This window comes from Myotis myotis, unplaced genomic scaffold (assembly GCF_014108235.1).
Source record: "Myotis myotis isolate mMyoMyo1 unplaced genomic scaffold, mMyoMyo1.p scaffold_m19_p_10, whole genome shotgun sequence".
NCBI lineage: Eukaryota > Metazoa > Chordata > Mammalia > Chiroptera > Vespertilionidae > Myotis > Myotis myotis.
The window spans coordinates 73,892,821-73,913,703 of NW_023416314.1; the positions used below are offsets into that span (position 1 = coordinate 73,892,821).

General features: G+C 41.3%; 1 protein-coding gene across 1 annotated transcript in view; it reads right to left on the bottom strand.

Annotated features, from left to right (window-relative positions):
- TRIM44 (tripartite motif containing 44) overlaps positions 1-19,918 on the bottom strand; it is an 82,311-nt gene extending 62,393 nt beyond the window's left edge. Inside the window, 6 exon segments of the mRNA XM_036326176.1 lie at positions 4,371-4,448; positions 18,817-19,501; positions 19,503-19,629; positions 19,632-19,678; positions 19,680-19,724; positions 19,726-19,918. Of these exon segments, the coding sequence (XP_036182069.1) occupies positions 4,371-4,448; positions 18,817-19,501; positions 19,503-19,629; positions 19,632-19,678; positions 19,680-19,724; positions 19,726-19,865 (1,122 nt within the window). The 5' untranslated portion in view covers positions 19,866-19,918.
- Positions 19,919-20,883: the final 965 nt, after the last annotated feature.

A 20,883-nucleotide genomic window follows, 5' to 3' on the forward strand; every position in this document is an offset into this window, starting at 1 on the left:
ATCCAGACAGACACACACACACACACACACACACACACACACACACACACACACACACACACACACCCTGATTAATTATATCTTTTAATTTCCCTAAAATCTATCATAATTATAAGAAATCTACAGACAAAATCCTGTTTTGTGCAATAAATGTTTCTGAACGTTTGGCTGAAAGGGCGTTTGCAAACTGGACCCTGTCAAACACGTTAGGATGCCTTATTTTTGAAAAGACCACTTCCAATTAAACTAACACTGATTGTCATTAAAAACAATCTCCTTCCACTGCATACAAAGTCCTAGATTTCTGGAGGAATGCTCCCTTTGAAACGAGGCTTGCCATAGCCACATGCATGCACACAACTTCCTCTGTCCTGTGCCTTATTTACCAGCCATCACTGGCCCTGATTCCTTTCCTCAGGTTCACCCCGAGTGTCAGGGACTTGATGTCTCCTGCTGTTCCCCTGGTTTGTAAGTCAGCCCACTCCAGGACCATGGCTTGGGCCTTGATCATCCTCTTAAATCCTGCCCAGAACTCCTTTCCCTCTTTTTGGCTTTGCTGTTTCTCTGCTGGGCATGACTGTTTAAAGGGATGCTGTCCTCGCATGCATCCTGAGCTGACTCTTCAGTCCACCTACCCTCCCCATCCCCTACTCCTTTGCCACATCGGCTCAATTTATTTGTTTTTTAAGCCTGGATTTTATGTATTTCATTTTTTTTTAAAGTTGAAATCACTGAACTTATTTATGAAGGGTCTTCAGCTGTTTGTGAAAAAAAAAATGAAACAAATCAAAATAAGAGAGTAGGAACATAGCCAAAGTTCCAGCTGTCTCCAGTCACTCAGGCCTACTGAATCAGACACTCTGGGTTTGAGTTTAGTAAGTCCTCCGGGGGGTGAGTTCATGCACACTAAAGTTGAAGAACTACTACTCCAAAAGCAAAGAGGGGGTATCTCATTAAGTCTATATTATTGACAAAGAAGAATGTCTAAGATATTCTGTATAATAAAACTACAGGTAAAGTGTAATTTTAAAAAAGGTTAGAAGTGTTTTTCCACATGGAAATGTCTAGTAGGTTATGCAATAAACTGTTGAAGTGGTTAACTCAGGGGAAATTCATTTTCCTTTTTCTTTATGGATATCTGTGTTTTTAATCTGTAAGTATATACTATTTTTAAATTTTAAAAGACGGTTAATCTAGGCATCCTTCACTCCTCTCTGGCAACATTTGCAGATAAAAGTTAACTCAGTCCCAGGGGACTTCAGTGTCTGGACTAATCAAGCTCTGTGCTGCTTAGGGAATTCCAGAGGAAGTGGGGTAGAGAGAGGGCTCAGTGCTCCATGACTCAATCAGTGCTTCTAGGGAAAGCTGCTGTACCAGGAAATGACAGGTCAGAAAGCCTGAGAGATGCTGCCTTTCTTAAACAGGCCAACTTCTAAAAAGGGATGGTGGGGCTCCGAGGGAAAACAGAACAGGCTCAAAACCTAAGGGTTTGCTTGGAAGACACCAGTTTATTGCTGGGAAATTGTCTTTGTTGCAGAAATTCTGTTTTAAGTGCCTCACTTTTCACCACCCCCCACGTTGTGATCTGGCAGTCATTCCATCATTATATCACGCTGCAGACTAACGTAGTCCTTCTTCAAGCTGGCTCCAGGTAGATACAGCATATGCATATGACAGACTAAGAAGAGGCTTAAAAATAAAACTGGTTGGTGGAAAATAATCCATGGCCAGATAAAGAAGGTAAAAGAGAGGCGAGTGTGTATAAACGTATCCACAATCAAGGGAGATCCTAACAAATACCCTTCAGCTTATGGTGCATCATGGGAAAATCCTGAAGCTTCCATGGTTGCTCTCATGGGACCACTCAATTCTTTCACCTCTGGCAAGTTTCCCACCAGAAGTATTATGCATATTCATAGAGGATCGCAAAGCACTTTACCTGTATTCATCATCACGTACAGAAGCCACTCAGTGTAACTGTACATATCCTCTCCATCTTCACTGCCTAAAAGCATGTGGATGTGGCAGAAACAAAACATACAGTAGAGCTGTTGTCCCAGAAACCAGAGAAACTTGCTTAAAAAAAGCAGCTTTCAGTAGTCTTTAATAATTAATTTATTCATCTTCACTAAAGGAAAACTACTTACACCAGGGATCTTTTTTACAATGACCTAAGACAATTAATAAATGTTATCCCTGGAACCCTAACCACACCAGAAGACAAAAAAGAATTACTAATGTCCCGATACTTTCAATGCTGTATAAAGAGAAAATGATCGGGTGATTGATGACTGCGGCCAACTTTTGAAGAGACTGTCACATTTTCTGTGGCTCTGCTTCATATAGTATTTCAGAGTAGGAAACAGAGGCACACGTGAACAGATGGTAGCAAGGAGATGAAGGCTTAGTCTGCAGCATAATATAAAAGATAGAGCACAGGCCTGGAGTCAGAGTTCGAATCCAGCTCTAAATTATACTAGATTTGGGGCAAATGACCCCACTTGTCTGAACCTCCGTGTCCTTCTCAATAATATGGGAATAATAAACTACTTTATAGAGTTGCTAAAGTAATCACAAGTATGCAAGAGGGGAGGTGGAATAAGGAGTTAGTGTTTAAGGGGCACAGTTTCAGTCTGAGATAATAGAGTTCTGGAGATGGATGGTAGTGATAGTCACACAACAGTGTGAAAGCACTTAATGCCACTGAACTGTATACTTAAAAACAGTAAAAAAGGTAAATTTCATTATGTAGATTTTACCATTATTATTTTTACAAATATGTAAGGCTCCTAGCACAGTGCCTGGCTCTCACTCAGTATGTGTTCAAGAAATGCTAGTCTTATTCCACTTATAAATAACTGTAAATCAAAGAAGAAAAGGAGATGTGAAAAGTCAAACAATCATGCTCCTTTCCCAATTGAACTGTGAGCGGCTCTGACTCTCAGGCTGAGCCAGCTGGCACCCCTATCAGGTAATGTGCTACAGTAAGTATCTGGGCAGGAGAAGAGAGGCTGTGTTAGTCATAATCCCTCCAGCATGTTCAGTTCCCAGTTCACCCCCACCCTGGTATGGCATCTCCCAGAATATCAATCCTACAGTCCCAGCATCTTGCAAAGAAAGCTGGGAAGTTTAAACCATTTCCCAGACCAGACTCCAGGTCATGAGGACAAAAGCATTCGCAACGACAGCTGGCTCCTGTAAGTTGGGGAGAGACAAAATGCTAATGCTGAACACCAACTGGATGGGTCTGGAGCCTGTTCCAGTCCCCAGCATTAAGCTGATCAGTATCTCAGATGCCTTTGGCTGAATTTAATGGACACAGAGGGCAATAGTCTCAAAGGCCTGGTAAAGGAAAATTAAAAATGCACTTGTCTGCAGTTCAGGAAAAACAATTAATGATTATGTGTTGTACTAGTAAGCCAGAAAGTATAGAAAGGGAAAATAGATGACTTATCTCTAGGCATATTAGCACACTGCTTTTGATGGGCAGGCTTAATTAAATCTTGATGCAGTGTTCTTTTTTCTCTCTCTCTCAAATATATTTTTATTGATTTCAGAAAGAAAGGGAGAGGGTGAGAGAGATAGAAACATCAATGATGAGAGAGAATCATTGACCGGCTGCCTCCTGCACACTCCACACTGGGGATCGAACTTATAACATGGACATGTGCCCGACTGGGTTCATAAGTCGATGCTCAACTCCTGAGCCATGCTGGCTGGGCTTGATGCAGTGTTCTGATAGATGACTGTTAACAACCCTCGAACTTAGCTCAAAGAGAATGAAACACAGGTTTCCCTATTCCTATGAAACTTTTGTAAGCTGAAATGGTGTAAAGCAAAGACACATTTACCATTCATTTATATGGAAAATATTTTTAGGGTTTCCAGACCCCAAAATATCACGTACCAAATCATGCTAAATATGCTTAATTACCAGTTTTCTGCTAAATGAAACACCCTTAGGAGCTCTCTGAGGCTTTTCTGATATCTTAGGACACATCTTGCTAACGGATGCACAAAATAGATGGAGATAAAACACAGATGCTCACAGACACAGTCAAAGCTATAGAGGCTGATACTGAGATGCTGAGTGTAACTTCAGGAAGGACCTTGGCAGGGCCACTTGCTCCTCAGGGTTGTGCTGCCTCTAACAGCTCCTTGCAAAACAAAGGCTGAAGGCTATTTTCACTTTTCTTCATTAAAGCGATAAAAGTGAAAATTCTCTCCAGATTTCTTTCAGTTAGTGCAAACAGGTACTAATGCATGCAGGTCTTTCATAAAAAGCAAAGTAGCGTAAAGTGAACTTCCAAAAAGTGGGAGATACCCATACTTGGGGTACCAATATTCAATAAATTCCAAACAATACTTACTTTAGGGTCTGAGCTCTTGAACTTTAACCTTTCCACCAATTCTATCATTGCCGCCTTTAATCCGCCTGAGTCTTTGCTCTAGAAAAAAAGAAAAGTCGGGTCATTAAACAGCATTTTGTTGCTCTCTCGAACACAATCAGCATTTCATGGGACAATGAAATGGAAAGCAATTTTTTTCCTCAGCCAAGAAAATGAAACAACTAGGGGGAGCCGCGTTGCCCCTCTTCCTCTTCTCTAAGGATAAAGAGGGCCGGAACATAAATTGCCCAGTGGCCTGGAATGAAAATTAAATGCAATGTGCACAGGCTGACTCACTGCTTCATCTCAGTGCTCAATTGTGCCAGTGTTCACTTAGGGCTGGGGCTCTGCAAAAGAGATTTCCTTCTGAGATGTCTATTTAATGACCTAGTGATTTTTATTTTGAACTTCTACACACTAAATACAGAAGTATGTAATATTAAACATTCTTAGAAAAACAAACTCAAAGAAAATGCCCTGAGATATCATTGGAAATGGTATTACAGTGTGCTGGTTGAGTATGGGTTTTTTAGTCAGACAAATGGTTTCAAATTTGGGGTCTGCCATTAACTAGTTGACTGACCTCTGCCAAATTACTTATTTTCTCAAAACCTTCTTCTCCTTCCATAAAATGGGGATAATGAAGCCTCCTATTTGGAGGCTTAATTGAAATAGTGTTTGTAAAGGTATTAGCACAGTATGTGGCACACAGTAAGTGCTCAATGAATGTCACCTACTACTATTACTGTTATTCCAATAAAAATGTAATGTAAGCCACAATGCAAGCCATGCATGTAATTTTAAGTTTTCTAGTAACCACAAAAATAAAGTGAAATTAAGTTTAATATATTTAATTTAACTCAGTATATCCAAAATATTATCATTGCAACATGCAATTTCAACATGAGGTATTCAAATATTTTTTTTCATACTAGGTCTTTGAAATCTAGGATGTATTTCATACTTACAACCCAATTCAACTTGGACTAGCCATATTTTGAGTGCTCCAAAGCCATATCTGGCTAGTGACTACTGTATTAGTCAGCACAGATTTAGAGCATACTAGTAGAGATTCTAGAGCCAAAAATTCAAGTCCCAATTCCAGCACTAGTGTGTGACCTTAGGCAAGCAAGTAACTTAGCCTCTCTCTTATCTGTAACATTAAGTTAAACACAATATCTATTTCATAAAGGTTCTAGTAAGATTAAATTAGATAATATATATCAAGGTGCTTAGAACAGGGCCTGACACATGAGAAATGCAATAGATGTATGAGACTTTTATTATTATTGTCTGTCTCCCTCACAACGTTTTAAATTCCTTAAGAGTAAGCACCACATTTTTTATCTCTGTATGTGTGCCTAGCATCAATAAGGTATTTAAAAATATCTGCTGAATAAGAGAATGAACATACAAGCTTAAGACATGAATGTCCCAATAATAATACATGTATGCAGCACGATCTAAAACCGCATGAATTAGTTTTATTTTCTAATCTCAGCTCCTCTAAGGTATAGGGTAGAATCATCACCCTCATTTTACTAGTGACTAAAAGGAAACATGAAGAAGTAAAATGGTTACCATTTTTATGGAGCAAGGGGAACAATAAAGAAGTACAATATAAACAAACACTATAAATATCTGTTTCTTAAAATTGTCCTCTGAATCAGTGATATTTGCCAAATATGCAGAACCAACTCTAATTCCTCCAAAACAGGAAATAAGCGCCTCGTAAGAACCCATCATATAGATTAAAATAGACTACAGGCTAAATTTTTTTCCCCATTTAACCTCCTTTCTCTCCCAAACCTATATAGAAACAATCTGATGTAACATGACTAAGACAGATACCCGCTTTAGATGTGCGCTCCAAACACACCTTCGTTGACATTCCCATTTTAGCTGTGGTTCTAAAATTTAATAATATGTATGTTTAAAATGACGACTTACAACACTCCAAATTTCTTCACCCATTTAAATCTTTAACTTCTGTGGTATCACAGTAGACAACTGAGAAAGGAATCTGGAGGTCACATACCAGGGAGTGGGTGAGACACAAAGAACCTAAAAATGGGTTAAGTTGCCAGACACAATCTTGCTTTTATGAGATGATCAGACAATAAAGCCTGTCTGGTGATACCATTCCTCTAACCTGTTTCTCACTGGCTGAACAAGCAGGTCACTCGTCCCTGGAAAGCTCTCTTCTCTCACATCCCAGCTGCCAGAGCCCATTTTAAGCTCCTCAGCAAGAGCCCTGATATATTATGACTTTCCCCCTGGCTCTAGAGCACAGACAGGAATGTGTGAAACTGTGCCTTAAAAGATTCAGAAAGCAAACGGAAGGATGAAGGAATCCCTAAGAAGCAGACAGCCTGTTTGCATGCAGATGTGCCTTATGTGGAGAGATAAGGGAACCCTTAGCCTTCTTTCATAAAAAGACCGTGTGTCAGCAGAATCCTTTCTCCTTTTAACAAAGCATCAGCAGCACTGTCTGCCCAGGGGACAGAGAGGGGAGGCACAGAGACTCTCCCTTCAGGAGATACACCATTCCACCTCCCCACCCCACTCTCTGAGGATTAGTCTCAAAGCTCAATTGGGGTCTATATTGAGCCAGCTATATGAGGTCTCTAACTGGGTGGTGAAAAAACCTTCCCCTGTGGCATTTTTTAACCCGTAACATAAGCAGTTGGTCAGAAGAAAGAGGCTCCTCTGGGCAGACCTCTTCCTGAAAACTGCAGGGCTGGACTAGAGTACAAATGGAGGACCCTGGTCCCCCAATCCACCATCCTTCTCTTTCCACACCCCAGTCCTTTCCTGAAGCCCTTTCCTTACAAAGCCTAAACACATTCAAACTAGTACACTTAAGTTCTGGGAATATCCCTCTCAAGTAGTTGCCCTTGACCACCCTGACCTTGGAAAGCACATATCAGGGACGGGGTCTAATGGCTTGATCCATCTTCGGGAGGATGAATTTAGAAAGAGGCTCTGCAGGTCCTGGAAGCAGCTCAATACAATTCATCAGGTAATTCCTAGATCCTTGGTATTTGGAGAGTGGTCTAGAAGGTGATGAATATGGCCAAAGAAGGGTCTTCTAAAGCATGAGGCATAGGGCAGGGGCAGAGGGTTGTCTAGGTCTAAGGTGTTTTTTGAGTATGAGTGCCCCAGGGTGGTATCATGTTTTAGTTAATTGTTTGTTTGCAAAGGATAGTCACCAGACAAAAGGGAATGGGAACAGGGGCTTGTATCCTCATACTTCCCTTCCCTGGTAGAATAGAACAGCTGCCTCTGAAACCTGTGTTCAAGCTGAGAAGACCAGAATAGTAACAAAAGGCAAGATAATTCTAACCTTGTAGACATTTGGTTCCATAAATGGGCAGATTCTACTATGTCAATTCTTGGGGCAGGCACTGTGAGAGGCAAAGAAGTCAAATTCTCCTGATACTGCTCTTCTTCACCTCCATCCCACACAATGCATTCCAAGAACATGGAATTCAATGTGAGTGCACCTCCTTCCTCCCTTACAAGAGTGTGGAATAAAAAGAGACAAGTGCTATGTTGTGATACCCACCCTACCCCTCGAGTTTGATCAATCTGTAGAGATGTGGGCTGCTTCACAAAGGCCAGCTCCTAGGGATGAGTCATAACACCAAGAAAAAACAAAAATACCTTATTCTTTACTCTCCAAAGCACTTTCATATGATTTTCTATTGGTATTTCACACTAAACCTAAAAAGTAGTATATTCTCACTTAATATTTGAGAAAATGGCTGGTGGAAATAATAAATGCCTGCAGGACCCCCCAAATTGCACACACTCCTTCATTGGCATTTCACGGTAACACTACTTCCTAGTGTATTCTCACTTCATAATGGGGGAAATAGTTCTGTGGAAGTCAAACGATGTTCCCAAAATTATAGTGCTAGGAAACAACAAAACCAGGATCAGAAAGATCCAAATGAGAAAGATTAAAAATACAACCGAAGAACTTGGCACCAAGAGTACACAAGAAAATACATAAGGGATTCCTATAAGAAAAAGACAAATGAGCCCAAAAGAAATCCCAACAAAGGGTATGAACATTATAGAAATGTCAAATGGCTAATAAACATGTGAAAAGATGTTTTTAAAAGCTCAAATTACTTAACATGTCTCATCCATTATACTGAAAAAAGTTTTGATTTTGATAATATCAAGTGATGTGGGGCTCTGGGTTAACGGGACTTTCATATATTGCTGATATAAAATGATAAAACTACTCTGAAGTCAAATGCCTAGCAAATCCATTTCTCTCTTTCACACACTAGCACATGTGTCTAGAAGGCATGCACAAAAGTATTTATTGCAGCACTGTTTATAATACTGAAAACATTCTAAGTATCCATCAATAGTGGGTGACTTGCCCTAGCCGGACTGGCTCAGTGGATAGAGTGTAGGCCTGCAGACTGAAGGGTCCTGGGTTTGATTCCTATCAAGGGCACATACCTCACTTGACAGGAAGTTGCAGGCTTCCCAACCCAGGCCCTGGTTGGGGCTCCTGCAGGAGGCAACTAATCCATGTGTTTTTCTCACATTGATATTTCTCTCTGTCTTTCCCTCTCTCTGAAAAATCAATGAAAAAATATCCCTGGGTGAAGATAAAAATTAAAAATAGTGGGTGGCTAAATAATTTACATAATTAACCAGTTATAAAATATGATATAACAAATCAAAATAAAGTAATCCTTATGTACCTGGATATAAGACAAGACATAATGTTGAATTAATTTGCAAAATGCTATATTCATTTTCTTACAAAACCACAAAACTCTTATTTTCTATGGGTGATGTATATATGTACATAAAAAAACTAGAAAAGCAATGATTTGAGGGACCAGTATCAGGAATAGTAGTAGGAAGAGTCTTAGACTTACCTAAATGTAAGTCTACAAAGGGAAGGGAGGAGAAAAGGAAGGACAGACCTACAGCTTCTTGGAGTGCTTCTCTCCATGGGTTTGCCCAAGTATAAATACTGGGACTCCATTCCCTCTGCACTGAAAACATATGAACCAGCAGGTAAGAGAGAGAGGTCTTTACCTGGTGTTCATGTATGGATTCCAGGCAGTATGAAATCCCCAACACTGTATGCAACACGTGCAATGTACATGCACTTTTCTAGGGAAAGGATTTAGCTTTCCTCAGAGTCCCCCAAAAGTTTAACCTTCCCATAGTGAAACGAATATTGCACAAAGAGAAAGGAGATCCAGGTTCTATTCCTGGTTCCTCCACTAACTGCTGTGTGAGTTTGAATGAGTCATTTTATATCTCTGGGTTTCTGTTTCTCCATCTGTAAATGAGGGAAAAGGGACAAATCAGAACCTATGTATACTAGTATGCAGCCTGCAGCCTAAAGAACTTTTTAGGTCTTTAGAGTGTTGTCCCACACAGTATAATGGGAATTTTTAAATTAGTTGCTAATTTAAAAATCAGGAGATATTACATAACAATAAAATGTTCTAGCTTCTTTTGAAAATCTGAAGGTATGATTGTACTGGACTCCCATTCCCACATAGCAGCAATTAGCTGAAGCTGAATAGCAACTATCACTTCAGCCCAGGCCAGCTCTCTCCAATTTGTCATGGTTACCCTGGCTTGCTTCTCTCATTTACATTACTTTTCTCCTCCCTGTAGACATCTGAAGTTGCTATCCCTGGAAGCAGCTCTTTCTGGAGGGTTTTTTGTTTGTTTTACCTTTAAGGGTCCTTGTTTGAACACCAAGAAGGTTGAGATGTTTTTCTTCATAGAGGTTCAGAATATCTCAACACTTGTCTATCCATTCACCCCAAAATACAGAAATAACATAGCTCATTCTAATGTAAACATCCTTTGAAAATGGGCAAGGGGCAGAAATGAAGTTGCAATATGGTAGGTAAACATGGCATAAGAACAAGAATTATTTCTTGACAACCAGTCTCTGTACTATTATGGGAATCAGTCGAGTGCCAATAACCATCTGGGCACCAAAAGAAAAGTCTTGTGTCAGTAGAAATGTAACTGTAAGTCACTTAAATATCCTCAAATGGCTCCTAAGTATTGAATCAATATTACAAAGATTCAGAGGATGCTGAGTTCAGAAAGAATACTGGCTGCCTGTTTTGTTTTTTTCTATCCTTGTGTTGGTACCATATTTAAAAAAAATAACCTATTACTAGTCAAAATACTCTTTAAAATTTCCAGGAAGAAAATTTCAGATAGAAGGGAAAGACTAGTTTTAGAATATTCAAAAAGTGTGTACATATTAAATGCCTTCATACGTCAGGAGAGTGTGTGTGCCATTTAGAGAGGTTAAATGTAAGTCGGAATAACTAAGTAAGAATAGAGGCAAAATGGGATGGTGGAAAGAACATGTACTTTGGGATCAGACCTAGATCCATATCCTGGTCCTTCCACTTATTAGCTAAGTGACCATCTGCAAATCTCAACCTCTTTGAGTATCAATTTCCTTATTTGTAAATAAGAATCATAATACATCTGACTGTGGGAATTTTATTGAGATCAACTGAAAAAATAAATGAAAAGCACCTGACCTAAAACTACTCAATAACTGTTATTATTACTACTAGAGGCCCAGTGCACAAAATCGTGCACAGGTGGGGTCCCTTGGCCTGCCCGGCAATTGGGGCCGATCAGGGCCTTCTCGCTCAGTCCCGATCAGGGCAGATCAGGGCGGCCAGCGGGGGGCGCGGGAGGGGGAGGGACTGAGGAAGGTTGGCTGGCTATGGGAGGTTGGCCGTGGGAGTGCACTGACCACCAGGGGGCAGCTCCTGCATTGAGCGTCTACCCCCTGGTGGTCAGTGTGTGTCATAGCGACTGGTCGACCCATCGTTCATTGACTAGTCATAACAGTCACTTCGGCTTTTATATCTATAGATTCTCATCTCTGGAATCTCAAAATTCAACAGCAGAAAAGAGTTTCCTGACTCTTAGTTTTATAACCTCAGTTGAAGGTTAGCATTTTCATTCTTCACACACATTAAATCAGAGTTTACCACTCAACACAGGTTACATCCTGCCAGGGTTCACATAGACCCACAATACAAAGTGGAGAACAGTAGGGATGCCTATAACATTCCTCCCCATGATTGCCTCCTGAAAGAAAATGGAGACTATTTTCTAACCAGAAAGTAAAGGGAATATTGCCCCTGCCTCCCCTCTGCTTCTATAAAAATTTCCAACAGTTCAGAATGTAAAACAATTTAAAGAGGACAACCAGCAAGACTTGTGAACCTAAAATTAGGCTTACCAGCTGTGTTTTGGTTAGCTAGTGCATAAGGCACCAGCAGGACACCGAAATATACAGGAGCCTCTTCTCTGAAGGCAAGTTTTTCACCAGCCTATCTGCCCACCAGAGTAGAGAAGGCAGAAGGAGCAGAAGGAGAGGGGGCTGAATAGCTTTCACCCAAAGAAACTCAGTATCCAAAACTTCTGCTCCTGCCAGACTAACTGGTCTGGCATTGAACTCAGAATAGAACCTCAGATGGCTCTGTAACAGTAGTAAGAATAAGAGCCACCAACTGCCGAGGGCTTATTATATCCCAGGCACTGTGCTCTTCACATGTATGATCTTGTTTGTTCCTCACTATATAACCCAATGAAGAGAAACAATTTTGATACCCATGTTACATATGAGGAAACCAAGACTCCAAGAGGCTAAGTGAATTATCCAACATGACACAGCTAATAAGTATCAAAATAGGACTCAAACCCATAGACTGTAAAGTAGCCAACTAAAACAAGACTGCTGGGTCATTCGTATTCATTCTCCCACTCCTTAGTAACAGACCACAGCTTTTAGCTAGATACACTGTGGCCTGGAAAAAGATTATTTCCCAGCTCCTCTTGCAACTAGGTAAGTCCATGGTACTGAATTCTGGCCAATGAAACATCAGCAGCAATGTGTGCAACTTCTGGCGGTTCTCTTAAAATAGAGGGGAGTGCCCTTCTTCACTTTCCTATGCCTGCTATCCTGAGCTTGAATGTGCTGGCTGGTCCTGCAGCAGTCATCCTGGTCCATTACATCATAAGGATGGCAGAGCAGAGCTGGAAAAAGTCTAGATTCTTCATAACCTCGTTCCTCCATACCAGCTTTAGACTGTCTCCATCCAGGCTTCTTTTATACAAGAGAGAAATAAACATCTATCTTGTTTGAGTTGCTGTTATTTTGGATTTTTCCAAATTTTTTCATTATTTTAGATGCAACTGAACTTAATGTAAACATTTATATACTAAATCATATGTAATACTGTCTCTTTGATGCCCTGGAACTAGATGAGATTATACTTCATAGCATAAATGTACCAAATATTTCATATATATGTATATCCAACAGGCCCTGTGCTAGGTGCTGAGAACACAGAGATGGATAACATATAGCCCTAACCTAGCAGAGTTTATAACCACACAGGAAAGAGACATGGTAATGACATTGATAGTATACCACATTTAGTGCTACAATAAATGTGTACCAGCTGTTGTTATGGGAACGCAGAACAAGTTTACCTAATAGTCTGTATCTACTAGTAAAATCCTATCTTTGAAGGAGCACCTCCAACACCATCACCTCCAAGAAATCTTTGCTGATTCCATGCCTCCAGCAGAAATTAATTTCTCTGAGTTCACATAACATACTGTTTGTATCTTTCCTATAAGACTATGTATAAGCTTTCTGATGTCAGGAACCACTTATTATTATTCTCAATAGTTCATACATCTCACCATAGTACTCAAAAATTATTCAAATAAATAAAATTAACTTTAGAATATCAGTCTTTGACACTAAGTTAACTACATGCTATAGTTTCAACATATTACAATGAATGTTTTTCTCTAATAGTCTATTTAAGTTAAAAGCAGATTACTCTGCTACCTGCCAAAAAACTAGCTAAACACATCTGAAGTGAGTTTTACAATTAAATGTTCAACAAAAATAATCTAGCACATTATAATGTACATCAGAGTCACTGCCCATATGGTTATTTACCAAAAATTATGGATTGAGCCTTTAGTATATTTGGAGAATTATGTTTGGTTGGTTGGTTTTATTTTTTAACTCTTGATTCATTTTTTATATCTCTAAAGGGCATCAATGATGATTTCTTCCCAATGCCATGCTGACTTGATCCCAGTCATACTGATACACACACGCCAAAGACAAAAACACACCAGGGCCAGAGTTCTGTGTTTCTCTCGTCCCATTCTCATCTCTACTCCACATATCAAGACTAAAGGTTTTGTGCTATCCATTCTTTGTGGCCATAGGATCCTGGTACAGAAGTCATCAGAGCAAAAATTGGTGAAATTCTAATAAAGTCTATAGTTTTGTTAGTAATACTGTTCCAATGTTAAGATAAACAGAGTACAGTGAGCAGCTTTTGAACTTGGAACATTAACAGATTGAAAGAAACTGTGCTGAGCATTTATTTGATTAGGAGTAGAAAGTTAGGCAGGTGAGCAGAAGGTAACTGAAAGCAAAGCCTATGGCATTTGGGGCATTTAAAGAAGACCCTTTCCATACAGATTTGGAATCTTCCCACCCCTGCCAAAGAGTAGAGGGATAACCAGAGTAAAGGCAAACCAAAGGGAGCGTGTCACTACCTGACCCTCCAAAGGGGACTGTGCGGAGTGTTGCCTTGGAGCTGAACAAAATGGGTTGAGGGGGTGGCTTGGGTTGGGATGAAAGAAAATTCTTTAAGAGGCTGTAAACTTTGGAAGACACTTCCTAAAAATTTGGTCTCAAGCAACTCAGTTTAAGGAGATTCTAAATAAGTTATACTTTCAAGCTTTAGTAGAAGCAAACTGAAATCCTCCTTCAAATACAGTTTCATACCAAGACTTGGGAAATCCCAACAAATAATTTTTTAAAGGCAATGAGAAGCTATGCTGTCAAACATAATGAACAAAAAGAAATAAAGAAACAAGAAAAACACCATCCAAAACAATAACAGAGACCTAAAATGTCTTCACCTACTGAAAACATCACCAATTATAAATGAACGCGCTTACTTTATTCTTAAAGGAATAAAGAGGGTAGCTGCAGTATGAACAAAAGATAATAGAATATGATTCACATATTTATACTAATACATTTGGAAATTTAGATAAAATACACAACTTTTGGGAAAATAACATTAAAATTGACTTAAGGAAAAATAGACAACTTGAGCAAAACTATAACCATTAAATAGAATCATAGCCAAAAATACTATACAAAACAAAACAAAATTATTTCTCCTGTCCTCCTTCCCTCCCTCGCCCTCCTCCCCCAAACCCTGTCTTTTCAAGTCCAGAAGGCTTCCATGGTCGTTTAATACAACAGGACTCAAACCCATAGGCTGCAAAGTAGAAAACTACCAATCATTCTAGGAAGAAATATTCCAATCTTATACAAACACTTCCAGAGCATTAAAAGAGAAAGAAAAAGAAAACATGAGAGAAGCAAACAACTTCATATTATGAAGCCAACATAACCTTGATAGTAAAATCTCATGAGAACAGTAAAAGAAAATTATGAGTAAATTTCTCCCATAAATATAAATTAAAAACCTACACAAATTATTAATAAACCAAACTCAAAAATGTAAGGACACTTCATCATGGCCAAGTTGGGTTTGCCCTCGAAACACAACGTTGCTCTAATTATACAATATAATAATAACAACACAAAGGGATGGAATTAAGACCATATATAATGCATATACCTGTATTTGCTAAAAGAAGCACTTGAAAGTGGGAAACCAGCTGAAAGGGGCAAAGGTGAAAGATAGGCTTTTGAGACATGTAAATATATCACTGATTTTTAAATTTAATAGTAAATCAGTTAATGTAATTAATCACATTAACATAGTAAGTGTAAAATCACATGTATACCCTGATACAGAAAAAGTATTTGATAAAACTTAAGAGTCCATTCAGTATTAAAGAAAACTCTTTAGTAAATTAGGATAGAAGGGAGATTTCTTAATCTGATAAAATATATATGTAGACAAAAAGACAAACTACTATCACATTATTTGTGAAATGTAAATCATCCCTCAATTAGGAACAAAGCCAGAATAACCACTATCACTTATATTAAACATTATACTTCAGGTCTTATCCGAGGCAGTGAGGCAAGAAAAACAACAACAGGTATAAGGATTAAAAAGAAACAAAAACTGTCCCTCTTTGCAAATAACATTATCATCTAGGTAGAATGAACCTATAGATTAATTACTCTAATATGTAAAGGAATTTAAGAAGATACTTTAATACAAAAATCGGTATGTAAAAGTTAATCATACTCCTATATACAAACAATTAGAAAATAAAAATTAAAAACATTTTTTACAATACTATAAAATTGTAAGTAACCATGAATATTTTTCACAATGACGTAGAAGATCTTTCAGAAAAAAATTATAAAACTTTATTGTAAGGCAATAAAAACACCTGAATGAATAGATTAGAAAACTTCATGTTGTAATGATATTAATTCTTCATGTATTGGTTTATAAGTTAAATACGATACAGAAAACATCCTGCAGGCTTATTTTATATAACTTTATACTATGAGTCTAAGAAATGTAAATGGCCAGACTGGATAAGACACTCTCCAAGAAGAACAAAGTGGAAGAACTTGCTCTACCACATATTAACACGTTTCAAAGTGATAATAACTGAGAAAACTTGTTGTTCACATACGGACATACTAATAGATCAATAATAGTACAGAATAAAAAGGCCAAGAAACACATTCACACACATTTGGGCACTTGACAAATGACAAGAGGCATAGCAGATCAGTGTAGAAAGGATAGGTTTTTCAATAAATACTGCTAGAGCAGCTGGCTATCTGTATGTGGGAGAGGAGAATGAAATTGAGCCCCTACCTCCACTACACAAAAATCAATACTAAGTTGAACAAAGCACAAAAAGCATTAACAATAAAGAAAATTATTGGTGAAAATTCTATTACATTAAAATAGAGAACTTCATTCAAGGCACAAAATTTTAAAAAGAAAAAGAGAAAACAGAGTATATAAGAAGATACTTGCAACCCATATATATAAACAACAAAGAAGTCAGAAATAAATATGTAAAACTTCTATAAATTAATGAGAAAAAGATAGATAAACCAATAGAAAGGACCTGAATGGGCACTTCAAAAGAAGAAATACAAGGTATTCAGTCATCAGTGATCAGAGGAATGCAAATTTAAACCACAAGAAGATATTACATATCCACAAGATTGACAAAAATTAAAAATTCTGTAATAGCAACTGTTCCTGAGGATACAGAGCAAGATCTCTCAAGCACTCTTCATGGCAATGCAAATTGGTACAACCACTTTGGAAACTATTTGGCAGCATCTAGTAATGTTAAAGACTAGAGGCCCGGTGCATGGATTCGTGCACCAGTGGGGTCCCTTGGCCTGGCCTGCAGGGATAGGGCCGAAACCAGCAGCCTGACATCCTCTGAGCGGTCCCAGATTGCGAGAGGGCGCAGGCAGGCCGAGGGACCCCCCCATCAATCTGTTCCATGTTTTCATGTCTATGCATTGAGCGTTTGCCCCCTGGTGGTCAATCCGTGTCATAGCTACTGGTCTAACAGTTGCTTAGGCTTTTATATATATAGATATTCATAGTCTATGACCCAACAATCATAGTCTTAGGTTTATATTTCACTTAAATATATGCAGATGTGTGCTGGGAGGCATGAACAAGATTGTTTATATGAATATTTATGATGGCCAGAAACTCCAGAATTTGGAAATTAAATGTTCATTGTAATTATTTTTAAAATACATTTTTATTGATTTCAGAGAGGAAGGGAGAGGGGGAGAGAGAGAGATAGAAACATCAATGATGAGAGATGCACGCCCCACACTGGGGATCCACCCCCACCACCCGGGCATGCGCCCTGACTGGGAATCCAACCGTGACCTCCTGGTTCATAGGTTGATGCTCAACCACTGAGCCATGCCAGCTGGGCTCAAATGTTGATTATTGACAGAATAGGTAAGTTGTGCCATATTCATAAAATGAAATTCTATACAACAATGAAAATGAACAAATCACAGCCACCTGCTAGATGAATCTTACAAACACAATGACATATTATACCCACTGTGCCAAGTTCAAGTAAGTTCAGGAATGCATACATATGTGGTAAAAGTATAAAAAATAAGCAAGGAAATTATCACTGTAAAAGTCAGGATAATAGTTACTAAGTTGGAAATGGTTATAACTGGAAAAAGGCGCAGGGCTTTAACACTGCTAATATTCTATTCTTAATCACTTTAAAATTACTTGACAGACTGTGCATATATTTTTACACATTTTGAGTGTGTATTTTCCACTAAAAAAGGAAAATCTTAATGCAAGGATTTTCATTATAGAGTATGTATCTCAGTGCCAGCAATGTGACTTATGGACTTAAAAGTCATCAAAGATGACAACATTCACTAATGAACTGATCACTTAATAAACTGATCACTCCAGCCCTGGCAGGGTAGCTCAGTGGGTCAGTGTGTCGCTGGATACATCATGGTTTTGAGTTCCATCTCCAGTCAGGGCACATACATCAACCAATGAGTGGGTGATAAGTGGAACAACAAATTGATGTTTCTCTCCCCCCTCCCTTCTTCTCTCTCTCTTAAATCAATCAATCAATCAGTCAATCAGTCAGTCAATAAACTGATCACTCCATTCAAACATTCCTCCCTGGTTAATGCCCGTAGTTTCATCGATTGTATACATCACACTATAAATAAAAGGAAAGTCATTTGCAAATTCATTCATTCAACAAGTATTTAGTAATGTCCACTACTTTCCAAACACTATTCTAGGGGATCAGCAAGGCCTTCTTACAAAAGATGGAGGACTGAAGACCCCTCCATTCCCATCCCAATGTTGCCTCCACCCTTTCATCCTCTCTTCCAAACAAGTATCAGAAATGAAGAACCTAAAAGGAACTCAGGGCACACACGAAGTGATTATCAAAACCCCAGCCCTGGGCGGTGTGGACACTACTGGCTAGGATTCATTTGGCAAAACTCAAGAGCCCTAAAGTCAAGGCACCCGTCTCAACAAGGGTGATGCTGCGGGAACAGGCTTAAGTGGGGTCCGATCTCCCCAACACGTGCTTTTTATCTGGGATCCGGAGGCCAGAGCCTTCCAATCTTCCAGAAACTGTCTACTCGATGTGAGGACATGCGTTTCTCTCGGGTCGGAGTCCAGAACTTTCACCTGATTCCCTACGGAGTTCCACCCAAAGGGGGACTGAGCTCCCAACAAGCAGAAGAGACAAGGTTGCAGGGACGTGATCAAAGCGAAGGTGGCCTCGGCGACACCACCTGCGTTAAAACCCAGGCGCCCTGACCTCTCGGCCTCCGCCCTGAAGACCCAATACTTACTCGGAGCTCTTCGAAGGCTTCGTCCAGGGTGGAGAGCTGGTGGCCCTGGTGGGCCCCGATGACCGGGCACAGGACACAGATGAGCTGCGTATCTTCCTGGCAGTAGGTGCTCAAGTCGAGCCCGTGGTCCGGGCACCTCCTCTGGGCCACTCTCTCCGCCTCCATCTCTATCTCTGGGTCAAATTCGCTCTCTGCCTCAGTTTCCCCGTCCGCCTCCGACTCTCCATCTTCGTGGTTGTCTTCCTCCGCCTCGCTCTCTTGCTCGTCCTCCATGTCTTCCTCACTGTCGCCCTCGCTCTCTTCCTCCGTCTCGCTCTCTTCTACGGAGTCACTGTCTTCCCGGGACTCGCTCTCCTCCCCCGCCTCGCTCTCTAGGTCGCCCGCCTCCTCCACCTGGGCCTGCGCGCCGGCCTGCCCCGCGCCTTCCCCCGGGCCCCGGGGGGCCCAGGCCTGGGCGGCGCCGTGCACGTACGGGCCCAGGTGGTGCCCGGGGAACTTGAGGCGGTGGCCCTCGGCGTGGCGGCGGCAGTAGCAGAAGCCGCATTCCCGGCACACTTCCTCGGCCCCCGGCGCCTCGTCGGGCTCGCACTGGTCACACGTGCCGTCGTGCGGCAGCGCCTCGAGGGCCGCGCCCACTCCGGAGGCCATGCGGATGCGGTGACAGGCCCAGGCCTGGGGGCCCCCCGAGATCGCCGCTGGGCTCCGCGGGCTCCTCACGTCCTCCTCCCAGCCGAACCGGTCCCAGGGAAGCGGCCGCGTGGGATGCGGGAGCGGGGCTGGGACTGGGGCGCCGCTGCCGCCAGCTCCGGGCAGCCCCCGCCGGCCGAGGAGCAGAGGGCCTGCCCGCCCGCCCCGCCGCCCCGCCGCCCCCTGCGCTTCCTCGGGGCCCGGGCACTTCCGGTGCGGCGGCCGGCGCCCCTGATGGCCCCCCGCGCGCGGTCTGCTTGGACTCTCGCTGCCCCAGCGAGATCGGAGATCTGGGCTCCGTGCCACCCCGGTTCCACTTTCCCTGTCCCCGTCAGGCGGCCTCCTTTCACTTCCTGAGTCATTTAAAGTGGCAATGGCCCTTTCCTGCGGTCCCCGCGGGGGCTCCGCATCCCCGGAAGGAGGGGCAGGATGAAGGAGGCCTCCCTCACATCCCAGCTTGGGCCCCGCCTCCCCCGGTTCCTCTCTGGAGGTGTCAGTGGATTTGCCAAGCCCACTATGCAGGTGTGCATGTGTATTTCAGCCTCCCTCCTTCCCATGTGTCGCTGACCTCCCCGGTCCCCCGCTGCTGCGTGCGAGGGACGGTGTCAGGACAGAGCATTGCCCCCTGGCATTTCCAGAGGACCCTGGGAAGGGTCGTGTTTGTTCAAGGCCTGGGGAATCTCAGAGGCAGCCTGAGCAAACAGACATGGTCGATCCAAAGCAATGCTATACTTTGTCTATTTGCAAAGTCTGTTTGCATTCCTGCCTCCTGGGGGGCTCAGAGCCTAGAGGGCGGCAACCTTTGTGCATTTTTCTGAGAGCCTGCCTGGGGTTTGTCTGAGATGTCAGGCGAGGTAGGTGGAGAGACAGCATTTATCAAAGGAGAGTTCCAGTGGGAGATTGGGTTCCAAAGAGAGGAAGGGGACTGTTATTTATTAACCGATCCTAAAGTGCCAAGAATTGGGCTAGATCTGTTTGTGGCTCTTTACGAGCTGGTTTTGAAAGACCCCGCTGCCCAAGGGCCCCCAGATCCTGATACTACAACTTGTTGGTTTTGTGACCATGGAGAATTTAATTGATCTTTCTGTTTTCCGCTTTTAACAAAGTATGTATGTAAAGTGGAAATAATGGTAATACCTATTTCAAGGGGCTGTTTTGTGGATGAAATGTAAAGGTGCCTGCCTTGTAGAAGTATTCACTACATTTAAACTATTATTATTGGCACAAATTATATTTGATGGACATTATGACCCTTTGAAAGGATTTTAAACATATTTTTGAACACATTGAGCATTTTTGGCTGGCTGCCTGAAGTGTAATCAACCCCCCATCTCTCCACCATATCTACGCCTCTCCAGTCATTGAAGAGCTTTTGTTTCA